The sequence below is a fragment of the Metarhizium album genome (genome assembly GCF_000804445.1).
Source record: "Metarhizium album ARSEF 1941 chromosome Unknown scaffold_3, whole genome shotgun sequence".
NCBI lineage: Eukaryota > Fungi > Ascomycota > Sordariomycetes > Hypocreales > Clavicipitaceae > Metarhizium > Metarhizium album.
Window position 1 is genome coordinate 1551309 of NW_024467577.1, and position 17280 is coordinate 1568588.

Consider the following 17280-nt stretch of genomic DNA (forward strand, 5'->3'; position numbering starts at 1 on the left):
GTGTTGAGGACAGCCATGCGGTCGAGCTGGACTTGCGCTGCCACTATGCTGTGATAAATTGAAGAGGAATGCAGACAACGCGATTGACTATTCATGAGTCACAAGACACTTGTTCGTGCTCGCTATTCATATTCGCCAGCTGTCGACGAACAGCGTGGTGGTTTTGTAGAAAATTGGTCAGAGAAAAATGTCAAAAAAGCAAAAATAATATAAAAAAATACCAAACCAACACATTTATTCAAGGGTCAGGTTAACAAACAGCCCGTTTATGTTGTCAAGCCCTTTTCGTGGCCGGAGCTGGTAAGGGCCAGGGTTAGGGTTGGCTATGGGACACTTCTATCATGCTGTGTGCAATATCCGGGAATATTGACACTAGTGCGCCTAGACAATACCAAATCGGGATCGAGCCACCATCTCGTATCGGTGAACAAGGCGCGGAACAGAAAAGCTGAGCATACAACTATGCCCCGAAGATCCTCTTCGTACTTTGTTTTGCGGAAATTTTGCACCAGCAGCGCCTGCAGTACTTCTTATACGAGGCCTCATTCACGCCTCTCTCGCTGTCTTTGCTTGCAGTCTCTTCATACGCGGTTGCGGGCTATAGAGAGGCTGTTAAGACTGATTCCGAGTGTCGCGTTGAAACTGACAGTATAGGTAGGGGCACGCCAGGGCAACCGACGGTAGAGAAGAAGAAAAGCACATTCAGTGCCGTGTGGACCTGACCGTTGGACGACGGTATCAGCGAGCGAGCGAAAAGCCATCCGAAGCAGGCCATGCCGTAGAGTTTTGAATTGAATCATTGTTAGCTATCAAAACGCTGTCTCCTGGGCCTTGAGGTATCTCTCCCACGGTGTCTCGTACACGCCGGTAGTCCTCGCCTTGACAAATTCGTCCGAGTCGAAAAATCTGCACATGCTCATCCAGTCCAGATCCCACATGTCGTTCAGATGCGTCAAATTATTCCAGGAGCCCCAGAATCTGTTCCACATCTTGGCGTGTAGAATCCTTATCGGCGGCGCCTCTGTCGAGTCTGCAGCTTTGGCGAGGTGTTCCTGGTAGTATTCAGGAACTGCATTCCAAATTGACGGCAGGCGATTGACGGGGAAAGGACCGTCGGCCGCAAACGCAGTTTTCGAACTCAGCACCCCCTGCTCCATGTAGCGCACATCATAGTCCTCGGTGCGTCTGGCTGCCCTGAGGAGCTTGGCATGCATGTCAAGATTCGGTTTCAAGACAAACATGCCGGCATTGATATTATCAATGGTAAACTGTGGCACACCCGCGTAGACATAGTTGCACATGTCGTCCCCACCCTTGTCTACGACAGCCTTGTCTTCTGGAAGCAGTGCTTCTTTCCTACACTGCTGCTCTGGAACCAGATCAAAGATGTCGTCTATGTTCCTGACAGGAAAGGCATCCGAGTCGAGGAACACAAGTCGCTTCCATTCAATTTCCTTCCACAGATTCAGCTTTGATAGCACATCAATCCATCGCTTGGTCGAGATCTTTTCGTCAGGGATGATGTTGTCAAGCAGCTCAATTTCCTTCACTATAGCGCCTTGTCCTCTGAAAATATCGCGGTTTCTCTTGGGAATAAAAGGACAGACAAAGATGACAACGGGATACTTTGAGCGGTAATCAGACCATAACAGCCGCCAGATAATAGACTGCGTAGATTCGAAGTACGGGCCGCGCGTATCGGGGTCGCGACTGCAATACAAGGTTGCGAAGGCGAATTTGGAGGGCTGATTGGCATTATGCGGTGGGTATCTAGACAAAGTCGCAAAGTCGCGCCGCGGAACTGGATCGTGGGGGAAGGCTAAGCCGGCATCGTCTGAAGCCAACAGCGCGTGCTCGGTGCCTGTTGAGGTCGTGGATAACGACGCATTCGAATATAGGAGATATGTGGCGAGGACGAGGCAGAACGCAACAGCTGCGGCAATCCTCGGTCGAGGAGCTCGAGTCAATATCATCGGAATACGGAGCGCTTGTTGGTGGCTCTCTCAACCGTGCCTGAAGCGTCTCGATCTTTTTTGAATGGATTGTGTAGTTGAGTCGGAGTGGTCATTGTTGCCAGCCAGACGTCGGACATGTCGAAGATGTTTTCGCTCTCCACCAGTGGGCCCAATGTCCCAAGATTGACAGGCAGCACAGGATGATAATTTCCTGGACGATGGCTGACTGCTTTGGGCATGTTGTGCGATCTGAACTGGGCTCCGTCCCGGCTGGGGGTGATGAGGATTGTCGGACCAAACAGACAGACTAGTAGTAGTTACTCCGTAGGACGTAGCTGTTCGGTGCGGAGGAGCTACTCCGGAAGAAATTGTCTCGAGACGCGCCAATGGGCGTTCTGCCGTCTACGAAGGTGGCTTGGAGGAGTCGGCAGGGGCTGGGGAGGCTGGCAGGGGCTGGCAGGGGACCGCGGCCAACAATCGACATTTTCCAGTTGACATGTGAACGGACAACGGGTCCGTCGGAGCAAGAGCAAGGGCAAGGGCAAGAGCAAGAGCAGGAGCAGGAGCAGGAGCAGATGGCACCCAAGCTTAAATGCCTGATGCCCTGGTACCAGTTGACCTCGTTTCTCTCCACCACACCACCAGAGCCGTCCTCAGTTGAGGTCATGTTGGGCCTGGCCGCAGGAAATGTCGGCTCCATCTTCACCTAGCCCTCTCGACAGCGGCACATTGGGCCGAGCCGCCATGCTCAATGTCGACGACCTCGAAGCCAAAAACGCCGACTTGTCTGCGTGGCAGCCACCCCACGGCTCCGGGCTGTCCAACTTCAAGCCATGGTTATGGCTGTATACATGGACCAGGACGAGACGTCGGCCCAAGAGCCAGCATCAGCTTCAAACCGCCTACCTTGACGGCTTGCGAGGCTTTGCCGCTCTCATCGTGTATTGGCACCACCACGTGCTGTGGGCTCACAAGGAAGAGACCGAGATATTCGAGAACGGATTTGGCTACAATAACCAGTACTACTTTGCAGCTCTGCCCGGCATCCGGCTGTTCTTTTCTGGGGGGCACTTGGCTGTGTCTATATTCTTTGTCCTATCCGGGTACGTCCTGGCTATAAAGCCTTTGCGACTTATCGAAAAGAATGATGCCTCTGCCTTGGCGGAACACCTTGGGTCGGCAATATTCAGGCGCTGGCTACGCCTGTTTCTTCCCGTTGCGGCCGTCACCTTGGTATACACAGCCTCGTGGCATTTCTTCGGCCTCTGGGTGGACGGTGCAAAGCCCCATGATGGCTGGTTGCACGAGATATGGGGCTTCTACTGCGAGTTCAAAAACTTCAGCTTCCCCTTCAAGGACGGCGGTGTGCCCTGGCTATCCTATAATGTACACCTCTGGTCAATCCCAGTTGAATTCAAGGGATCCATGGTTGTCTTTGCATCCCTTTTAGCCATTTCACGATGCTCTCTCAATGCCCGCCTCTGGTGCCAGGTCTCCCTCATCGTCTACTTTATGTACATTGCTGATGGGTGGTATTGCGCAATGTTCGTTGCAGGCATGCTGCTAAGCCATCTAGATCTGCTCGCCGAGGTAGACAAGGACGGCCTCCCGTGCTTTCTTACTCGATTGGCCCCCTATAGGAAGATTATCTGCCACCATTTCCTCGCACTGGGCATATATCTAGGTGGCGTCCCCAGCGCAAACCGCGATTTGAATCAGCTTGCCCATACTCGCGGCTGGTACCTCCTTTCATATCTGAAGCCGCAAGCTGTCTTTGATTACAAGTGGTTCTATCTGTTCTGGGCCGCAGTTCTACTAATCACTTCGGTTTCAAACATTGGCTGGCTGAAGCGATTTTTCGAAACCAATGCCTGTCAGTACCTGGGGCGCGTGTCCTACGCGCTCTACTTGGTTCATGGACCGGTGTTATGGATCTTTGGGGATCGTCTATATACCGCCGTCGGCTTCAAAGGCCAGAGCCAAATCGAACATATCCCTCAATGGGTGGATAGATTTGAGTTGCCACAGACAGGGCCATTTGGCCTTGAATTTGCATTCCTCTTGCCACACGTCGTCTTACTGCCGTTGACCTTGTGTATGGCAGACTTTGTGACGCGGGTGGTTGATAGGCCAAGCGTCCAATTTGCAGCCTGGATTTATAGGAAGACACTGCCTGCCCAGGGCGTTGCAGGAAAGCACGCAAATGCCTAGGATCCCCGAACTGTGCAAATGTTCCGATTTTCAAGGTCTACGACGACGGTGCTGAAGTGTATGATGGAGTACAGAAAGAGAAGCCGCAGCTCCTGAAACGTTACCCCGACGATGGGCCACCGGCGTCTGCAGACTTCTCCTACGGCCCGCTTGGAAGCTCTTTTCAACCCGTTCTTGTTTATGGCGCTTTTCGGTGAGTGGCCAACACGGCAGCACCACAAACTGACGCCTCCATGTCGTATGGCGTAACCGACTGCACAACCGTCTTTCATGGATAGAGGAGTACCATGTGATTCTGTCGCGCATCAGCTTAAGACGTGGCACACACGAGGCTGTCCGGCGAAAGCGCCGAGTAGCTGTGGCGGGAATGACGTGCTATTGATGCAGAAGTGTCAGGACTTGGGATACCTGTTGGTGGACTTGCGATTTGCACAGTCACTTAAAAGCGGTATGCTTAGACGCCACATTTCAGATCCGCATGTCTTTGAAACATGACCCGTATTTCGTGCCTAACAGCTCTACATGAGTATTACCTTCATCATCTAAGAAAGAGATACAAGCAATTATTTCATGTGCCTCTTTGACCAACGGGCTACACGAGACATGTCTTGCTGTTACTATCCAAAATGGCAGAAGCTGTAGCCAAGCCGGCGCCATCGACGTTCTGATATCCAAGAGGGGCAGCTTTCTATAGTCCACGCGCGTTGACTTGATCGACATCATCCACAAGTCCCCGGTCCTTCCATTCTTCAACATCGGCCTCTGTAAAGTCGGGAAGCGATTCGGATTCCTTGGCCTGTTCAGGACAGGCATCGAAGCCTTTGGCGTAATTGACACTGGAATGGTCTCTAACATAGAAGACGTTGGGAAAGAAGCGCCCTGAGCACGATGTATTTTGCACGCCCACGCAAATATTGACATTCTTGGGCTCCTCAACCCTCTTGGGGAACCAATACTCGGGCGTGGTGTGGGCGTACCCAGCAAATATGCCGATGACCGCAGTGACAGGGTCGTGGCCGTTGGTCACGCGCGTCGTCGTGCCGTTCTCCTGGCCGGAAATGAATGCCGCAAAGGCCGGATCGCCGACCCGAGGGGAGCCATAGGTATACACATCGGCGGGAATGCCGCTCTTGCGAAGATACCCGGCGGCAATGGAAGCCACTGCTCCCCCCAGGGAGTGGCCCGTGACCTTGACCTGATAGCCGGGGTGTCTGCGGAGTTGTTCCTGAATCGTCTCCTTCAGGGCGTCCTTGATGCCGCGGAAGGCGTCCCAGAATCCCGCGTGAACCCGGCAGGGCTCGCAGAGAGGGAGAACCGGGTCAGTGTCCCCGGGCAATGCGCTGCAGAGTCCGTCATTAGCCGACATGAAGTGACAAGAGGTGGATGCCACGGAAGTCGTTCTTACAGGGGCGGAACTGCGCCAACGGCCTGGGAAGCCATTGCCCTCTCTGCAAGGGATTTCTTCGGGTCCTTGAGCCTCACCTGGAGGTCTTTGAATATGTCACTGATACTCGCGGTGCCCCGGAAGCCCGCTATAATCTCCCTCTCCGCACGGCTCACGGCAACGTAGCCGGCGATGCTGTCGTTGGCGTGGAACTGATGGACAGTCACGGCACCCGCGAGCTGACCACAGTACCCGGGCGTTCGATTGACGCACACCAGGTTGTTGACAGAGTCGTCATTTAGTTTCCTGCAGTAAGCTGCCGCCGCGTAGTAAGAATACTTGTCGATAATCGCGAGGGTTTTGCCGTCGGTGGGCCAAGGAGCAACAGGAGCGACGGGAGTAGGGGCCGAGAGGACCGGTGCTGCCGAGACGAGAGCGAGCAGGCATATGCTTGTAGACTTTGACGCCCGTGGGAGACGCATGCTGGAGGGCGGAGGGTGTGTGATGGTCTCTCGCCGTGGGGGATGTGTATTATTTCACAAGTGTGCCCGGGATGCCGACAGATGCTGCTCGACGCGAATGAATCGTCCTCTGCTCTCGCATCCCGAACACCGCCGTGTGAATGGTATTTGTAACGTTCTCGAGGCCATCCCTCTCCCCCTGTGACCAATCTACAGGGGAAAATTCCCTCCCGGATGACGGCGGTGGGCCAATGTCTTGGAGTCGCAAATCGGCGGCCCGTGGATGCTGAGGCAGCCCGCACGCTGCTGCAATGTATGTTGACTCTTGCGCAACTCGGGACAGGAGATGAATCGGCTGGCAGCAAGCCAATTGACACGATGGGCCGGTGATGGGTTGATGCCTCGAAAGCCGCAACTTGACTCCCGCTCCCCTCGATACGTGACGAACGCCTGTTCCTCGCCGGGCGTTCTACCGGCTCGCTGTCTGCGGACCCATCGTCGAGTCAGTCGGTGCCCGGACGGTATCTGCGCGGCTTATACGCAGAATTCGGGTTCCTCGACAAAGTGACATATGATGGGGAGACTTCGTCCAGCCGGTTGAAGCGAGACATTCATGCCCGATGGCGGAACCCCCGAACCAATGGCAACTTTGGCGCTTGCAGCAGCGTCAGCACCGCGCATGTATTGCCGGACATTGCGAGGGGAAAGAATGGACGGAAAGAAAGAGACATGGAGCGCGATTTCTGGTGTCAGAATGCAACTGTCGGTGTCTGCTGCTCTCCTCCGCCTGCGAGGTCAGTGTGCATACGGAGAGACTCCGCGAGCGAGGGTTACTCGGGCATCAAGCGTATGCGTGTTTTACAGTTGAGCTCTTTTTGTTGGGCTTCCACGTTGTGCAACGGCTGCGGTGGGTGTTGTCTGTCTCTGGCCATGAGCATCGCGTAGTTGAACTTGGAGCCTGGAGCCTTCGTTTCGTAGACTCGCCATGCCCGTACGGCGGCGTTTTGAGACTTCTTCTCGTCTGACGTCGGCACGAGAGGGACAAGGCCATGTCAGGGGAAAGCAAAATAGGTCCTGCTATCGGCTGCATAGAAGGCATTTGAGGACTCCCAGTCATCGCCGGGCTTGCAAAAACGCGGACCAGCCAAGGTCAAAGATATGGAAAAGGCATGGCCGTCGCCGAGTCGCACGTCAGCGGTGAGACCGACAATGTCGTTGACAGGCCGGGTACCAACCGCTGGGAAGAAATGTATTATCATACACTAGTAATGTACAAAAGCTTGCCACAGAAGGAGCGTCACGTTTGGCCGTTCTTTGCCTCACCAATCTCTTGTGCTATGCACTTAATGCAGGCTTCCTCCTCTTGTCTCATGTCACCTCAGCATATATGACAGGTCGGGCACTGCAGCCAGAATAGCGGCCACTCTCTCGCCATCCTGGGAATTACGAGGCCCGGGTTCGATGCCCTCTGGTCTTGAAGGAGTGGGACTCGAAGGCTGCTCCGGTGTGCAAATGACCTCGTCCTGTGTAGGTTGTCCAGGAAGGGCTGGCGAGGAGGCGTTTTCAGGTGCTGTTTTCAACGCTGCCGCTTCTTCCTCTGTCGATGGCACGTGCTGCAAAGCATGTCTCCGCGAATTATTGCCGCCACAGACCTCCGAGCCTCCCCAAGGGTCCAGTTCCTCTGTCGAAGCATTGAAAGCATAGGTCGGTTCATTGGATTCATTAGCCTTCGAAATCAGCCGCTCTGAGTCAGGCTTTGGAGTTGGGGGACTTGCTGCCTCGCTGAGAGTCATTGCATCGAACTCGACAGTAGACTCCAGAGTTGGGGACGATACCATGTCCCCCCAGTCTTCATCTTCGTCCTGTGACGCAGCTATTGGCCCCAGTTCAGCAGGTATAGACTGGTCTGCTGATAGTTTTGAACTTTGGCGAGATTCAAGCACCCTGGCAGATACACTCTGTTTGTCCAGCTCGTCTCTCTCTGTCGTCTCGGCGACACGAGGCGACTTTGCATGCCACTCAGAAGAAGTCCTCTCCGTCGCCGGGGACGTTGGGATACTGCTGCTCCATCCAAACGATGCAGTTGTAGGTGATGTGACCGTCCCTTCTCGGGTAGCCGAAGCCTTTGGGACACGTCCTTTCGGCTTCTGCTTCTCCCTCGCCAACAGCTCACCGATCTCGATGGGCGGCGCTTTAGAGTCCCAATTGAACATGCTGCTGCCCCCGTTGCCTAGCCTTCGTCCCAGTACGATTCTCCCCCCAATGCTGTCCTCCTCCATCCATCGGCGGACCGTGGTCAATGTGTCTTTGCGAATGGTTGAATCCTTCCAACCCACTCTGACATAGTTGTCATCATTACCGTAGTTGTATTTCCTCGCGGAGCCAAACCGGGATATGCGATACCAGGCCTTCCGCTGTGACACGGAGGTGAAGCACTCTTGCATCACGGGCTCGGGGAGCTCTTCAGGGATGGCGGTGACGGCTTGCGTGTTGGGAAACAGCACATTGAGACTTGAAAAGTCGACGGGGTACGAAACTGGTGATGCCCTTGGGTTGTGCGTCAAGCTCTTATTTTCAATTGAACGAGCCGTACTGCCATTCGTTGTCTCCTGGTTCGGATTTGCACCTTCCTCCTCCTCGACAAGAGCCATTTCGCTTGGAACTCTGCCATCGGTAGACTCGGATATGGCTTGTAGTTGGGGAACTGACTCCTCAGCCCTCTTATTCAGATGAGCGGTCCTTTCTTGTATGAATTCGCAATCATTCACTTCTGGGAGCGTTTCTTCCTCGTTTGTTGCCGCCCTCTCCGTGCTCGACACCCCCACACTCGACGTCTTCGCCATACCATCGTACCTTTCAACCAACTCTTGCACTTTGGATACCGGCTTTCGGCAAAGCGATCTCGCAGGCTCCGTGTCTGTAGAACGACTCCGCTCCGCAGCACCTTTCTGCTGTGGTTCGACATGTCTCTCCCAGATACTGCTCTCCTCAATCTGCGCTGTCAAGCCATCACGCCCGTCCGCTCGTCCATCATTTCCCACGCAGATGGCGGAGCCAGATGTCTTTGCCACTTCTCCCTCTTCACTCACCGCCAGAGCCCATGGATCTGGCGCTACACCCGCACTGCTCTCTAGCGGCTTCAAATTCGGACTGCTCGCCCAACCTGGGCTGAGTTTGCCGGTCGCCGGCACACTCCACCCTCCCCAGTCATCCACACCGATGTCTATACTCCGGCGCCATGGAGAGAGAGACGGGGACGTCTTGCGGGGTGAATTGCCGTAATGCGCTCGCGGAGGCTCGGAAGGCAGATCGATTGTTGGAGGTGCCGGAGCGTCCGTGACCCAAGGGGAACTCCAGGGATCCTCCATGGTGACGCTATGAGCAAACTGGAAGCATTGCCCTGAATTCGTCGGAACAGCTCAGATTGTTATCTAGTTGCTCGAAAAATCATGTCGATTCGGCGGCGAAACGGGAGACACAAGGTGGAGAGAGCAGCGCAACTCGCGTCAACGTCTTGGTCGTCCAAGATTCGTTGTCGGCGGGACGACAAAAAATCGCAGCCGGAAAGCTACCGACCCGCGCAAGCAGGAAAGCCTCGATGGCTATGGTGAAGCCATCATCTCTGGGCTGGGATGGGGAGACTTGACTGCGTCGTGACCGGCCTCGTGTGCAGGGTTGCAGTAGTACATGAGGCGGTCATGTAGTTACTCTGTCGGAGTACGGACATAGATAATAGGTTAGTTATGCAGGGGTCACATGGCGCTGCCCCACACATCCATCACACGGGACGGGCGGGTGCACCATGAAAATTTGTCAATTGATTGGACCAACTCAACACCAACAAAGAAACGAACCTCAACCTCAGGACTGACTCTCTCGGTCCATCCATCGTCAAATCTTGTGCAACAGTGCGTCGGCACAGGAGCGACAGGACAATATCTACAAGTCAGATCCACTCGACTGAGTCGACTCGCGAGCGTCATGATATCTTGATAATACACAATTCTGTTTCTGCAACTCCAGTTCCCGCCGCCATGGTGCCCAGACCCCTCCCTTACAACGGCAACTATGCGTCGCCCGATGAATACGTCTCCCATCTCCTCCACTTTGTCAACACTACTGAGCTTTTCCAAATCCTCTGCGGCGGTACTCACATCCTCGACTTCTTCACCTCGTCGCCTGGTCTCTTTCACACTGTCATACCCAAGACGTGGCGACCGTTTCTCTTGCAATGCGATGTTATGCGCCTCCTCGACATCTTGATGAGAGATGATCTCGAAAATCTCCAACTAGCTGGTCTGCCGGAAATGCCGGACAGCTTGCTTCAGTACATCAAATCCATCAGGCATCTTTCACTCGACAGAGAATTTACTCCCCCGTCACACGATTTGCCCGTTCTGCCGCAAATCGTTAAAGTAGGCATGAAGCCCAAAAAGATTCATGAAGTCGCAAATTTTGCCGACTACGTGGATCGCCTGTCCAAGAATATTGCTACTTCAAAGGCGAACCGAATAAGTCACTTTGTAGACTTTGGCAGTGGCCAGAACTATCTTGGCCGCGCTCTGGCCAGCGAGCCTTACAACAGACGAGTCGTTGCGGTAGAGGGTCGCGAGAACAATGTCACTGCGGCAAGAGGCCTCGACATATCCTCTGGCCTGGCAACCAAAGAAAAGGTCATGAGGAATAAGAGACTGTGGAACAAGATTCTTGAAGCGGCCGGGCCACACCCACATAAAAGTCCAGACGTGTTCAAACAAGTTGCCGGCACAGAAGCATTCGACTTTAGACCCCGGGAGCAATTAAAGTCGGAGTGCATAGTGGAGCACGGCAAAGGCCATGTACAATACGTTTCTGGGCGTCTGGATAGCGGCGACCTGTCGGAAGTCATTGCCAAGATTGACAAGACCTCTGCTGCGGCGGAAAAGCGCAAGCTAATGGCCATCTCCATCCATTCCTGTGGCAACCTCTCCCACTTCGCCATTAGGTCACTCATCCTCAATCCCGATGTTCGCGCCATTGCCATTGTAGGATGCTGCTACAATCTCATGACCGAAAGACTCGGCCCGCCGACCTACAAACACGCCTATTTGCGTCCAACCCTTCAGGCGCTCAATGGCCGCGTCGGCCGAGAATCTTCAAAATTCGACCCCCAGGGCTTCCCCATGTCCCAAAAATTCTGCACTTACGACGACGACGGAATTCGACTCAATGTCACTGCTCGGATGATGGCTTGTCAAGCCCCCAAGAACTGGGACCGCTTGGACAGTGAGGCTTTTTTTTCGCGACACTTTTTCCGAGCCGTTCTCCAAAAGATCTTTTTGGACAGGGGCGTCGTCAAACAAATATGTCACGTTCCGGAAAATGCAGATGGACAAGCGTTCAGAAATCCCGGACCATTCGACGTGGGCACACAACCCGTTACCATCGGGGGTTTGCGAAAGAGCTGCTACTCTTCGTTGAGAGCCTACGTCCGGGGAACAATTGAGAAGTTGACTACCAGCAAGGAATACAGGCAGTACACAGACGTGATGAATGAGAAGATGGCCGATATTACGGACGGGGAGATTGACGAGTATGAAGCTGAGTATTTGCCGAGGAAAAAGGAGCTGTGTGTGATTTGGAGTCTGATGGCATTTAGTGCCATGGTCGTGGAGTCGATGATTGTGGTAGACAGGTGGATGTTTCTGAAAGAACAAGTCGAAGTCGGCGACGCGTGGGTTGAGACGGTGTTTGATTATGGGATGAGTCCGCGGAATTTGGTCGTGGTTGGAGTCAAAAAGGATGACCACGCGAACAGCACATGACTGACGACTAAGTTATGACAAGACGACCAATCATCTTCCAACCAGGGTTCCTCGCACCCATGTTGTGTGCAACACTCGACGTGGACATGAATGGTCAGTTCACAATGCAGGAGAGCGACGCCAAATTAGAGAAGCCAAGGTCTCACAATTTGAAAATTCAAAAGACTAACACCAATTGACAGGTCAAGATTTTTCCTTCCTGAAGCCATCAGCTAGTGGCACGCCAAGAGGCGCTTTGAGATACAGAGGACTCCGTAGACAGCATGCATCCCGTTGAGTTCGTATTCACCAAACACCAAGTCGGAACGTTCTGCAGCTCATCTTCAGCCTGTGGAGACCTCAAAGACAAGTTCACGTCCCAAGGGTCTGTCTGCCACTCTTGTGTTGGGGCTCTGCATCTGCGTTATCTGCCATTCTGCGCCGGCCCTCGGATCCAACATTCACGAGGCTCTGCGCTGCACCTTGCGTCAACACCACTCTGTCAATTTTGCCTCCCTTCTCGGGCGCGTCGCTGCATCGGCCGACTGTCCCAGCCAGCAACATCTTTGTCCTACCTTGTCATTGTAGTCCAAGGCCCAGCGGGTAGGATCGCACTCATTCGACGCCATGGCACAAACGGGGCAGACGTGGCTCATTGTCCACGCCGGACTGACGGGCTTCGTCGTCATACCCGCCATCGTCGTGTGGCTCCTGACGTTGGGCCTTGCGAGAAGCCAAGGGGATCCGGCCCGCGTGGCATTTAGCTGGCTGAAGGCTTGTCATCCCTTCTTTGCGCTGTGAGTCTCCCCCACGGTACCGCAGCTTGAGACGACTTCACTGACGTGCCTCAGCTCTCTGATGCTCACCATCACCTCCGACGTTGCTGGCGTCGTTCGCCTATCATGGGAATACGAAAACGGTTCTTTCGATCAGGTAGCCCACACAACATCCGACATCGACCGCCTTGACCAGACCGACCGGTACGCCAACCAAATTGCCATTTTTTTCGAACGCATCGTCAATGCCCTGCTTGTCATTGTACTCGCCGAGTTGGGCAGTGGATTCCGCCGCGCGCAAATCAAGAAACCCGCTCCTGGCCGAAACGTCATCCGCACCGCTGCGTTTAGTGGCGCCTTGGTGATTTTCGCTGTTTCCGTGACATGTTTTGCTTTGTCGCTTGCCGCACTCCTTGAGTTTACGCAGTCAAACTCGACGTCGGATCTTACTGCTGTGGCGGACGCGTGGGACAAGGATAGATGGTTGAGGGCCGCTGGTGACATGATTAATTTTGCCATTTCGGTTGGCCAGGTTATTTACGCCGGATATGTGGTTGGCCAATATGCCGGGCTACCAGGAAGAAACGTATGTTGGAGGATCAATCATCGTGTTTCGCTGACGAGAACTTGCTAACAACTCCAGTCTGCCATCTTTTACCTTGTTTCCACGATTCTCGACGCCATCCGCTGGCTTGTCAGTATTGTACTCCTCGGAAAGTGGATTCTCCCCCAAGAGGAACTTCCCGTCGCTTGGGATATCATCGATCCCGTCCTTGTTCTTTGGCTTCGCCTCATCATCTTGGTGTTGCTCCTTGTAATTGGAAACCGTAGGCAAGCGGGTCTCTGGAGCACGATTCAACCCTGGATGCAGGACCGACGGGCGGACCATCTTCGACATTCTGTGCTTTCGCATGGGCAAGTGCCTTCTACTCAGCCCATACACTACCAGTATCCCCCTCAGCCGCAGGAAAATCCAGGATGGCGATTCCCACAGCCAAATCCGACCCCCGCTGGTGCGTGGGATCCTTACGAGATGGCGTCGCCGTACCAGGTTGCGGGACCAGAGGAGCTAGATTCAAGACAGATGCAACAGTCTTTGTACTATACAAGCCCATGTCACGTCCCCGTCGAAGCTTCTGCGGAGAAGGCGTAGGAAGTAGTGGGAAGCTGATACCATGAAGGAGCGAGGAAGAAGCAAGAGGGGACAGTGGGCTTGGTACTGGTCATTTGGTTTTGAAGTAGGACAGTCCAAATCATCGATTGACTCTCTTACACACGTTTACTTGCAACTTCGTACAGAATGGTCTGACCGTCTATGCCAATAGCCCGTCCTGACCGAGTATTCCAGATTGCAACGCGCGACGAACGGAGGTGTAGTGTACGATACCCCAGTTATGAGCGACTACCAAAGATAGCCGAATGTCAACGCCCGCACCCCGAAAACTCAATTTCCTCCGGACGTCCAGATGTCCTCCAAGTTCCCGTCCCGCAGCGGGGAACACGGAGCAACCAAGACATCCTAATGGTGACCCTAACCCTGTAACCCTAGTCATTGCGCGTGTATCCGTGAAGAAGAGGGGAGCCGCACTGGGATCTACGGTTGCACCTTCCATCCCCCGTCTCACCACGCAAAAACGTCCATCAAAACCGCGCGCTCATCGCATCCAGCCTCCCTTCAACCACGGCCAAAATGACCAAAGCGCTCCAATTGACCTCGGCCGGATGGCTTCTCATTTCGTTGGGACACACGGTACGTCCAGCGCCAGCGCCGGCGCCGGCACCATCGAACGCATCCGCTGCAAGGGGCGCGATGCCAAGCAAGCCCCAATTCCTCCGTACTCAAGTAATAACACGCTCGGCAGGCGTCCGCCAAAGACTGGCAGGAAAACGCAAAATTCCAGACCCTCCCGCGCATCGCGTATGCCTGCGCGAAAGCAGGCTGGTACCAGGGAAGCGGCTTCTTCATCATGAACGGTACGGCTCGCCGCCCCCTCCGCGAAGGCATCAAATGCGATAGCGCATTGGGCCGTGAAAACCTCGGCGCCGCCCGCTTGCTGACGACGTCCCAGCTCTCATCAACTATGCCTGGTCCAGGAACCCGGGGCTCCTGCGGGACCCCGTCCACAAGGCCATCGCCGGGGTCATGATGGCCATCATGTGGGTGAGTGGTTGGTGGTATATCAAGAATGGCGTTGCGGGCAATGCCGTTGCTGTTGGGGTCATCGGTGCCCTGCAGGGATATTCCGCCTTTTCCGTATGATTGCGAAGCGCTGGCGCATGTCGCCTGCGCGGTCGCCAATGGACCGTGTCTGGTATGATACTATGCTCCTGTGTATTAATTACATTATATATTGTATCCTTATGCTTCATGTAATATGTCAACGCAACAAGGGCTGGATCACGACAGCGAGCCATATCAGGGCCAGGAGCACAAGACCCAAATTCACACATAATATCGTGTGGTCTCAAAGATCCTTGGGTGGCACGACCAAAATGATCAGGTTGGCAACGCCCAGCGGTGACGAGGGTAAACTCGCCTCGGCAAGCTTCCATCCAAACTGTTTGTTGATGTACTGCACCAATATCAAAGTATATGCTGCAATCTTACCGACTGGAGGAAGAACGTGAGCAGCAAAAGAGGAATGTCGATATTATATTCCCCATCATATCCATGGACGACAGCAGGGTGAAGTGGGAATCGGTCCAGACGTCCAGCTGGAGATACCATGAGTCGACAAGTGCTATGGCTGACGATGGCTTGGGGCCGCTGCAGACACGAACGAGCGGGTGACTCTCGTCGCCTGTTTCCTGTGTTGACAAGCTCTACAACAAGTACTGAAGTACTCTCTGTATGGCAGTGTACGGGTCAGCCTGGATGGAATCCAGCCCTCGAGCGTGGTCCCGAGGTGAGGAGGACAATGGCGCCTGCCTTCCGGTACAAGTCCCCTATCTGTTCGGTGAGATTTCGGCCGCCGGTCCCCGTATTGACGCAAACTCGGTGCGGACTGAGCGGAGCAATGGTCGTCGCTAGGAAGTGCCTAGGAGGATTAATCATTATACGGAAAAAAGGCTCCTTCCTCATCCTTAACCTAATGCCCCTCATCTCGCCCCCACTACAGGTGTGCACCACGAGTCCACGAGACTGATCTTTTCACATCACCCACGCATCAATCAAGCCTTTCCGACATACGCGTAACCCGGAATCCCAGTCCAAACCCCAAAATGTCGTCAGAAGGCCTGCGAATAGGCTTTGTGCCAGAACACTTTTCTACGCCCATCCATTTTGCTCAGAAATACCATGGTCTCCACGCCACGTTGGTCCCCTTCCCCTCCGGCACGGGACACATGATCTCTGCCATTCGTGCAGGCGAGATTGACATCGGTATCGGCCTGACAGAGGGATGGATTGCTGGACTTGGTAAAGAGGGGACTGAAGGTGATGGGGGATATCGCCTTGTTGGCACATACGTCGACACTCCGCTCTGTAGGTGATGCCGTCAGCAACGGTCCTGCTTGATATTGCGCTACGCATAGCTAAACTCTTCCCCCGTCCGCAGGCTGGGCCATCTCCACAGGAGCCCAACGTCCTGAAATCACATCCGTAGCGTCCCTGAAGGGCAAGAAGATCGGTGTGTCCCGCATTGGCTCCGGATCCTACGTCATGGGCTTCGTCCTCGCCGACCAGCAAGGCTGGCTCGCCGGCAAGACTCCCTTCTCCGACACGGTTGTACTCGACAATTTTGAGAAGCTCCGGAGTGCGGTCAACTCCGGTGAGGCCGACTTTTTCATGTGGGAGCATTTCACCTCCAAAAAGTACTACGACTCGGGCGAGATTCGCCGCGTCGGTGAGATTTACACTCCGTGGAGCAGCTGGAAGATTGTTGCGTCGACCAGGTTGATCAAGAGCGGTGATGCCCGGGTAAAGTTGCTGCTTGAGAAGCTTGACCGAGGCATCGAGCACTTTAACGAGCATCCGGACGAGTCAGTCGAGTACATTTCTACAGAACTGGGGTACACCGAGCCAGACGCAAGAGAGTGGCTCAAGACCGTCAAGTTTCCGGCCAAGACGGAGGGTGTGAAGGAGGAGGTTGTGAAGGATTGTGTGGGTGTGTTGAGGAAGGCTGGTGTGTTGGTGGCAGGCAAGGGTCTGGATGTCGATGCCATGGTTGTAAAGTTATGATTGTTGCGGCTTGACACACACGACAGCAACGGTAGATGGTACGATAGTCCTACTAATAGACTGCTGCTGATACGGAAGCATTGTCGTTTGTAGGGGCTACTGGTCAACTGGTATCATGACCTGGTTCTATCAAGACAATAAACTGACCCCTGTTCTGCGGGCTTTACTTGGGTAAATCATGCCATGGCGCAAAAGCAAAAAAATAAAAACATAAAAAAAAAAAAAAAGACACGTTCTCGCCGTCCTACTCCGCACTGCAGTTTGTGTCAGTAGAGCTAGTGGCTTGGACTCTAAACATGCTGATGCACTTAAGTAACTGGGTGCCAGACGAACCTTCTAGTTAGTTTCTGCGAACATGGCAATATCAATGTGCACACCCAGTCATTGGTCCAACCGGGCCATTAGGCTGCCCTTTGGTGGAGACTCCATCTGGTCTCCGGTGCCTGGACCCGGCTCTCCCCAGAATGCCCATGTACCTGATGTCCCCCAGCACCCAGGCACCCCGCCTCCCCAGGCTGCGTTTCGTCCAA

At 54.1% G+C, this 17280-nt stretch overlaps 9 protein-coding genes across 9 annotated transcripts; 6 read left to right on the forward strand and 3 right to left on the reverse strand.

Annotated features, from left to right (window-relative positions):
• Positions 1–809: 809 nt before the first annotated feature.
• MAM_02229 (Glycosyl transferase, family 8) lies at positions 810–1973 on the reverse strand (the record flags this gene model as incomplete). The annotated part of the gene is made up of 1 exon (XM_040821028.1): positions 810–1973. One exon carries the CDS (start codon positions 1971–1973, stop codon positions 810–812), a length of 1164 nt encoding a protein of 387 aa, XP_040681371.1.
• Positions 1974–2699: 726 nt separating this feature from the next.
• Positions 2700–4166, forward strand: MAM_02230 (Acyltransferase 3; the record flags this gene model as incomplete). The annotated part of the gene is made up of 1 exon (XM_040821029.1): positions 2700–4166. One exon carries the CDS (start codon positions 2700–2702, stop codon positions 4164–4166), a length of 1467 nt encoding a protein of 488 aa, XP_040681372.1.
• A 688-nt stretch (positions 4167–4854) lies between these two features.
• MAM_02231 (Triacylglycerol lipase) lies at positions 4855–6032 on the reverse strand (the record flags this gene model as incomplete). The annotated part of the gene is made up of 2 exons (XM_040821030.1): positions 4855–5506; positions 5572–6032. 2 exons carry the CDS (start codon positions 6030–6032, stop codon positions 4855–4857), a joined length of 1113 nt encoding a protein of 370 aa, XP_040681373.1.
• Positions 6033–7384: 1352 nt separating this feature from the next.
• On the reverse strand, positions 7385–9379 carry MAM_02232 (uncharacterized protein; the record flags this gene model as incomplete). The annotated part of the gene is made up of 1 exon (XM_040821031.1): positions 7385–9379. One exon carries the CDS (start codon positions 9377–9379, stop codon positions 7385–7387), a length of 1995 nt encoding a protein of 664 aa, XP_040681374.1.
• A 666-nt stretch (positions 9380–10045) lies between these two features.
• MAM_02233 (uncharacterized protein) lies at positions 10046–11815 on the forward strand (the record flags this gene model as incomplete). The annotated part of the gene is made up of 1 exon (XM_040821032.1): positions 10046–11815. The coding sequence occupies one exon, from the start codon at positions 10046–10048 to the stop codon at positions 11813–11815; it is 1770 nt and encodes a 589-aa protein (XP_040681375.1).
• A 606-nt stretch (positions 11816–12421) lies between these two features.
• Positions 12422–13723, forward strand: MAM_02234 (uncharacterized protein; the record flags this gene model as incomplete). The annotated part of the gene is made up of 3 exons (XM_040821033.1): positions 12422–12591; positions 12646–13156; positions 13214–13723. 3 exons carry the CDS (start codon positions 12422–12424, stop codon positions 13721–13723), a joined length of 1191 nt encoding a protein of 396 aa, XP_040681376.1.
• Positions 13724–14260: 537 nt separating this feature from the next.
• Positions 14261–14830, forward strand: MAM_02235 (uncharacterized protein; the record flags this gene model as incomplete). Its single annotated transcript, XM_040821034.1, has 3 exons — positions 14261–14320; positions 14433–14544; positions 14640–14830. 3 exons carry the CDS (start codon positions 14261–14263, stop codon positions 14828–14830), a joined length of 363 nt encoding a protein of 120 aa, XP_040681377.1.
• Positions 14831–15445: 615 nt separating this feature from the next.
• MAM_02236 (uncharacterized protein) lies at positions 15446–15601 on the forward strand (the record flags this gene model as incomplete). The annotated part of the gene is made up of 1 exon (XM_040821035.1): positions 15446–15601. One exon carries the CDS (start codon positions 15446–15448, stop codon positions 15599–15601), a length of 156 nt encoding a protein of 51 aa, XP_040681378.1.
• A 191-nt stretch (positions 15602–15792) lies between these two features.
• Positions 15793–16750, forward strand: MAM_02237 (NMT1/THI5-like protein; the record flags this gene model as incomplete). Its single annotated transcript, XM_040821036.1, has 2 exons — positions 15793–16054; positions 16128–16750. 2 exons carry the CDS (start codon positions 15793–15795, stop codon positions 16748–16750), a joined length of 885 nt encoding a protein of 294 aa, XP_040681379.1.
• Between the last annotated feature and the right edge of the window lie 530 nt (positions 16751–17280).